The sequence below is a fragment of the Montipora capricornis genome, chromosome 10 (assembly GCF_036669925.1).
Source record: "Montipora capricornis isolate CH-2021 chromosome 10, ASM3666992v2, whole genome shotgun sequence".
In the NCBI taxonomy this organism is placed as follows: Eukaryota; Metazoa; Cnidaria; class Anthozoa; order Scleractinia; family Acroporidae; genus Montipora; species Montipora capricornis.
In genome coordinates this window covers 7,514,282-7,521,781 of record NC_090892.1, presented here as the reverse complement: position 1 = coordinate 7,521,781, position 7,500 = coordinate 7,514,282, and the positions used below count along the sequence as shown (strand labels likewise).

The 7,500-nt window shown below is 41.3% G+C and overlaps 2 protein-coding genes across 3 annotated transcripts in view; both read left to right on the top strand.

Moving 5' to 3' along the window:
• Positions 1–7,500, top strand: part of LOC138022335 (uncharacterized) — a 230,625-nt gene that overhangs the window by 189,332 nt on the left and 33,793 nt on the right. The gene's annotated exons all lie outside the window — the stretch shown is intronic.
• The window catches only part of LOC138019247 (dihydropyrimidinase-like), a 25,022-nt gene that overhangs the window by 12,578 nt on the left and 4,944 nt on the right, over positions 1–7,500 (top strand). For both annotated transcript variants that reach the window (XM_068865972.1, XM_068865973.1), the window contains 6 exons: positions 1,215–1,315; positions 3,150–3,190; positions 3,684–3,767; positions 4,880–4,966; positions 5,691–5,783; positions 6,246–6,332. In XM_068865972.1, the coding sequence (XP_068722073.1) occupies positions 1,215–1,315; positions 3,150–3,190; positions 3,684–3,767; positions 4,880–4,966; positions 5,691–5,783; positions 6,246–6,332 (493 nt within the window). The remainder of the gene's footprint in view (positions 1–1,214; positions 1,316–3,149; positions 3,191–3,683; positions 3,768–4,879; positions 4,967–5,690; positions 5,784–6,245; positions 6,333–7,500) is intronic.

Sequence of the window (7,500 nt, the reverse complement as noted above, 5' to 3'; positions counted from 1 at the left end):
TATACATGTATCATAGTGTTTTCGCTCATATTACCAGCAGCCTTATTTTCATATAAAACAAAAGGAACAATTTTCATACTGGAGGCCAAATTGCACACTAGGACATCTAAAACAAAGGAAATTTAAATTAAGTTGCTTTGTTTTAGATGTCCCAGTGCGCAATTTGCTCTACAGTATGGCTGTTTTTGTACCATGTGATCGCCAGCTAAAAATACATGAGAGTAGGAGATCGGAAGACTTTAGACGGCAATGACCAGAACCAGGTTGCTGACCAGCGGTTTTCGTTAAAACAATGGTTTGCTGGGGGTGCTCAGTCTCGCGGGCTCAGAAAACCTGGTTGTGGTCTTTGTTATTTAAGATTTTTCTAGGAGATCATTACAGTGAAGCAGCAAATAAAAGCAGTTGCGAAGAGAGAAAGCTTGGAAAAAATCCAGCTTAAGTCGGGGCTCGGACCCATGACCGCGCGATTGAGCTGCACTGCTCCACCAACTGAGCTATCAAGGACACTGGGAATTGGGGACCGTTTCTCGAAAGTCCCGGAAACTGTTCGGGCCCGAAAAGACATTTGTGAAACTCAACCGCTTGTTTTGCCACAGTACTTATAAAGTGAACAACCGGAAAGAACCCAAAAAAGAGCCACGGGAATTGTATACCCGAACGAGGCCCTTGCGTCTTCGGAACTGCCATTTCTCAAGTCAAGGAGATTCAGTCTATAAAATGCACAAAGACTCAGTTTGAAGGCATCATTTTGAATGACTCTCATAAACTATAATGAACCTGTGACTACCGAAGCACGGTTTGAACTACGGACTGATATGGCTAAGAATAGTTTCATATATGGATGTTTGAGTCATATTTAGACGTAGTTGAATAAACATGATTTTATTAGGGTTGTATATAGATTGAATTTATGTAACACGTCTTCCAACAGCAAGATGTGTTTTTCAATATATCTGTTTTGTTTCTCAATAAATCTCTCTTGTGGCATCTTGTCCTAAGGAACCACGTGATGCAATATTTTTGGTTACACACACCTTGGGTTTGGTGCCTTTTGTTCTTTTTTATGTCTCCGTGGAAATAACCCTAAGGCAGTTTCGGTTTAGGGAAAGCGGTTACACACAAAAACGTTCTTGCCCGAGGGAAAACGCAATTTACCCATGGATAAAGGAACTAGTGTAACCGCAACTAATTTTGTGGGTTTTTAATTTTTGCAGTGACGATCTTCAGGTGACGGGAACAGACAATTGTACGTTCAGTGCTAATCAAAAGGCTCTTGGAAAAAATGATTTCAGAAAAATACCAAACGGAGTCAATGGTACGTGTGAAACTCCATCAATAGAAATCCTGCTAAAGCTCAAAGAATTTATAACTATGGTTTGGGGTTATAGGTGTTAAGCTTCGAAAAGGAGAAATGATCGTCACAATTATCTGGACAATTTAAGCAATTGCGTCTTGTAATAATCATAGCTACCAAAGTGCGCGGATCATTTCTCCATTTCGTGTATAACCTGCACTCAAATATACACATTTATTTCATCAAATTCTTTAAGGACGGTGCCTACTAATTCAAAGGTATTTTTGCGCGGTTTACTGAATATGCGGGAAAAGCAGGTCTTAACAAGTGTTATTGAAATCGAAAAAGAAAATTGGGGGTAACCAAGCATTTTTCGGAGATAATGAATCAACAATATTTGTAAAAAGCTTTAAAATACAAAGCCATGTATGGCGTTCTTTTCCAAATTGAAGCTTAATTATCTCTGAAAAATACGTGGTTACCCCCAATTTTCTTTTTGGATACCAAGAGCATTTGCTAAGTGCTGCTTTCTCCACATAGTTTTGAACCGCGCAACAATATCCCTGTATTAATAAGCACCGCCGATAGGAAATCCGAGTATCTCGAGATGCGCAGAACGTATGCGCAGTAACAATAGTAGGCACCGTCCTTAATGGGAGCACACGAGTCCAACAAATTGACCTGCTCCCAACTGAGTGGCTTCAAAGCTCAGTCGGTAGAGCATTGCACTGGTATCGCAGAGGTCGTGGGTTCGAATCCAGTTGAAGCCACCTGAACTTTTCCGGTGTCTATTTAACAATTAGACCCGTAGCCCGCAAGGGCTACGGATCAATAGTCCGAGGGCGAGGATCACTCGGCTCCATTTCGTGCATAACCCGCACTTGAAATGTCACACTGTATTTCTTTCAAGAAACGATGTCTCGGGATACCTTACTTGACGTCAAAGCACAAGTCATAGCTTTATGGCCTGTCTCATTGGTTCGAATCACCGCGTTTTAATTGCACTTTTAAACCATTTTATATTTATTTTACTGTGTCGAGTTTGTAAAAAGACGATACTGTATACCTAACTCTTGTCAACACTCATAGTCTTTAAATAACTGAAGAGGAATTGCTACCTTTGCAATCACTCCTCCAAATGGCTAGACCTTTAAGTCTTCTCGGTCTGTAAGCGGTAGCCCCGTCTAACAACCCTTGCTTTTAAAATTCTGAATGGCATTAAAGAACCCACTCTCTATAGTTTCGCAAAGAGAGGAGCATGGAGTTCGGGGTTGGGTGGTCTGTTTTCTGATTGCAACAATGTTGGGACGAGTTCTGTGGCATCTGCAGTTAAATATTTAACAAGTATCCTGCGAAATCGCGCGGAATATCGCCTGATACTTAGCCGACGAGGCTGTAGGCCGAGATGGCTGAAATCAGCCGATATTTCGCATGATTGAGCAGGATAATTGTTTTATTATTCAACACATTGATGACAAAGCACAATTTTCTACGTTTATTGAAAAAAAAAAAAGCTGGAAAAACTATCGTTTTTCCCCGTGACACAAAATTACGTACATCACAGGATATCTGTTGAGTACGCACGACGAATATTGAGCGCGCTATGGCCATATTTGAACATTGTCACAATGTGTTGAATAATAATAATAATAATGTTAAATATACGTTCATTGCAGCCCAAAGGTTATAGTACTTGGACAAATTCTACTTCAGCCGATTTTTTTTCCGTATTGGGTATGCACAGCCACTCGAGATCATCAGAACGTATACGTAATGGTCGTCTTTGTGTTTGTCTAAATGTATTATTAAATTTATCGATCAGTTGTTGTTTTTGTTTTGTTTTTGCTGTGGACAGGTGTCGAAGATAGGATGTCAGTAATTTGGGAAAAGGGAGTGGTAAGTACGTTTATTGTAGTTTTGTTTCATTTACTAGAACGAGTTTCATTCGAGTGCCTTAAAAGAAAAACCAAAGTAATTACTTTGGCCAATCAAAAAGGACGGAGACAAGCCAGTAAACCAATCAAAACTCGAAGTTATTGCACGTAGCCGACACAAAGCGCGGGAAAATGTGCACGCGCAAGCCACGATTGGTTTTGGTTTTGGTTGAAAAAGTGGCGGGAGAACTTTGAACCATTCACTGAATGACGTATGCAAAACCATAGCAATTCGCTAAATACTTTCGACACTCAATTGAAAACCGCTCTAATTTTTCATACAAGAGTTATGATCAGCTGGAAAGGTCTGTTTTCGCGGGAAAATTAATCTAAAAATAACTCTGTGACCGTCTGTAAAAACGCCGTTCCACTAGTACAGTACAATGAAGTTGTGCTCTCCTTGTTATTTGCTCCTGTTCTTGGCTAATCTCAGGTCATCTTTTGTGTCACCTCAGGCCTCGGGAAAGATGGACCCTTGCCGATTTGTTGCAGTTACAAGTACGACCGCTGCTAAAATATTTAACATTTATCCTCGAAAGGTAACGCACTATGCTACCAGTCCACCTTTGCAACTGTTAAAAACAAGTCTGCAATGATCCTTGTGTTTTGTAGGTTGTTTGTTTGTTTGCCAGTTAGGAGTCATTATAACTAAATGAAGTCGTGAGTCCATCACCGAAGAGTAAGATTACCCAAATTGGCCTAGTTCCCATCAGCGTCAGAAAATAAACAGTAGACCAAATCGGCTAACTCAATGTTATACCCACGTCAAACCCTTTGGGGAAAAAAAAACATTTTGTTCCAGAAATTTACCATCATTTAAATGCGAACGCTACATTATATCGAAAATACAATACACAAGAATCTTACTGAACCCCGGGAGATAAATGAATTGGGTACAACATCGAGTTAGCTCATTTTGGTCTTTTGTTTATGTTTCTCGCAAAACTTGGTTTAAAAAGAGACACTTTTCTGACGCTGATGGGGACAAACCTGATAGCTTGCAGATACTTACTGGTGGGTAATGGACTCCTTGGTTAGGGTAGCAGGGCATGCGCAGTGGTGAGAGCACTCGCCTTCTACAAATGTCACTCGGGATCGACTGACAAAGACTGACTAGTTTGAGAATGCAACGTGTTTGTACGCCGCAGAATTAATATGTAGCACGGGAGTTTTGCGCTTTCAGACTTTTAAACTCGAGTTTTGCTTCTATAATAAGCTGCGTTCACAGTGAGCCTTTGACGCCACTTTTCCCTGGATCCAACTCTCTGAGGTCCAATCGGTCAGTTTTGAACGTGAGTAATGGCGGCCCGTGAAATCCAAAACTTACACTCAAAGTAAACGGCCTTTGGATAAAAATCAAAGCTCAACATTTTTCCAGACAGGTGTTACGCAAATACACTTTCAAAATCTGAAGGAAAAAGGAAGTGTTTTTGTTTTTTGTTTTTTGTTTTTTTAATCACAGGGGCACTCTAAATAAAGTGATTATTATAAGTACGATCGTCCCGGTGAGTGTAGTCCTGAGATGTTGACGTCCTCTCAGGATGTCGAAACGTCCGTCGGTGTAACCCAAAACTGTCCTCCTTGCTGAGGGACTACGCTCACCCGGACGATCGTTCTTCGCTTTGGTGTGATTTGTTTGTTGTTTTCTTAGGGTCGCATCGCTTCTGGTTCGGATGCTGATATAGTTGTGTGGGATCCTGAAGCCTCTCGAGTGATCTCTGCTAAAACACATCATCAGGTCAGTGTGGACCAGTTGTAAATTTAGACCACTGAATTAATGATCAATGCGAATCGGACAGTGGAGTGGGCCTCGGGGGGTTTGAAATAGTAAGGACTTGAATATCTATGACGGCAACGTCGACGACAACGTTTTCAACTCAAAAAATAACTTTGAACTTTCCACAAGTCTTTTGTGATTTCTTCAATCATCTCGTTTACGTCCTGCAATGTGGGCGGGCGACGTGTCCTAAAAATAGATCGGTACGAGCGCTTTGAGAGTGAAACAAAGAATGAAACTTTCGCTTTCCATGCCCACGTTGCCTCAAATTTGGTGATGTCACGTCGTCGATATGCGGGAGTACCGCAAACTGCTCTATAGAAAGAGAACGAAGGAGCTCTCAAGTTACCCTTGTCGTCGCTTAGTAGCCTTCTGAATGCATTACACCGTACTCCAAAATGGCCGCCATTTTAGTATTCTTTTGATTCCATGCAAATTGGCCCTTGTGGCCTCGTTCAAGGTTAAATATTCTTTTGAATTTAAAATTTGAAAGCGAGGCCATAAGGGCCAATTTGCATGGAAACAAAAGAATACTAAAATGGCTTCCATTTCGGAATAAGTTGTATGAGCTCATTTGAATTATTTGGTTTGGTTCAAAGTGGACGCTGGCGGCTATTTACTTGTGTTCTTCTAATTGCGTGTTCCAATTCAAGTCTTGCTTGCAACTTGAAATTTTTGTCCCCAGGCGGTGGATTTTAACATCTTCGAAGGGATGAAATGTCGGGGTGTCGCCGATGTCACAATCTGTCAAGGAAAAGTCGTATACGAAAGTGGAGAGGTCAGTTCAGTGATTTTGTCGGTAATCAATACTGAAATAGAACTAATTTCGCTGCAAACACCGTTACCAAAAGCATATTTCTCTTCAAGGGCTTGAAAATTGCTCTAAAAAGATAACTTATCATCAGCAGGCCTGTACCATGTCCATCTTGTTTTAAATTAGCTCTTGGACTCCTTCAATTTGACTATTGTCGTTGGTTATTTATGTGGCCAGGTTTTGTTGATCACTAATGCTGAATGAGGTCCGAAAGTCTTGACGTCTGACCATTTTTGGATGAAATTACAAAGGCAGCACCTTCTCTTATGACGCTGAGTGTTGGTCCGTCTGAGATTAGAATCCGCGATCCCCCGCTTGAAAGTCCATTACACTCTCGACTGAGCCACCCGATCTGAAGTCTCAACTGAGTCAATTGATCTGTTTAACTTTGATTTGCAACGGTCTTTTTTCTTTTTTCTTTTGCAGCTCAATGTGATTCGTGGTTCGGGTCGATATATACCAACACCACCTTTTCCTTCCTATATGTACGGCCGGATCATTAAACGAGATCAGGTAGGAAAAACTATGTTTGCTTAGCCAATTAAGGATGGTGCCTACTAATTCAAAGGTATGTTTGCGCGGTTTACTGAATATGCGGGAAAAGCAGATCTTAACAAGTGTTATTGAAATCCAAAAGGAAAATTGGGGGTAACCACGCATTTTTCGAAGATAATTAATCAACAATATTTGTAAAAAGCTTTAAAATACGAAACATTGTATGACGTTCTTTGCCAAATTGAAGCTTAATTATCTCTGAAAAATGCGTGGTTACCCCCAATTTCCTTTTTGGATACCAAGAGCACTTGCTAAGTTCTACTTTCTCCGCATAGTTTTGAACCGTGCAAAAATATCCCTGTATTAATAAGCACCAGCCATAGGAAATCCGATTTATCTCGAGATGCGCAGAACGTATGCGCAATAACAATAGTAGTCACAGTCCTTAATGCGTTTTCTGAGAGCTTTGTCTTTCCTCAGGGGCTCACCAATGGGAGTCTCTATCTCCACTAAGGCCTGGTTTTCACTAGGGACGCAAGCACAAGCATAAGCAGCTTATGCTAGTGCGAACGAACGTTGACTTAAACATCAAAATCAACCAAGGCGACCGCCATTTTGCTCAAACGCTCAGGCTTAGGCAATCTGGAACGAGTGCTTTAATTGGCCAGACGCAACAAATTTCCTCTTGCTTATGCAGCGTTTCGTTTTCACACGACGCAAGCGAACGCAGGCATAAGCGCAAGCACAAGGAAAAGGGAAAAAAATTGATCATTGTGCTTGCGCATGCGCTTGTTCTTGTACTTGTGTCAACCCCGTTTTCACGGTGAAATAAGCGCTCTTATGCTTGCGCTTGTGCTTGCGCTTGCGCTTGCGCTGGCGTCGCGCGTGAAAACCAGGCTTAATTCCTTGAGTCAACCCTTTCCTGAGTAAATTTATCTTTAGGAACACGTTTTTCTCGTGAAAAGTATCGTATTTTCCTTGACGCTAAGATAGCTCTGTTTTGATTGGCTTTTACAACAGTGGGCGTGCTGAATCTCCCAAGGGAGTCGTGCTCTAAATAAATCTACTCGGGAAAGGGTTGACTTCAAGGCCTAGTATGGGAAATTGGCCATTTTCGAGTTGCTAATTGTCTCGGTTTCGAAGCGAGTCTTGGTGCCCAACTATTGAAAGGGAAATGAGTTTGATT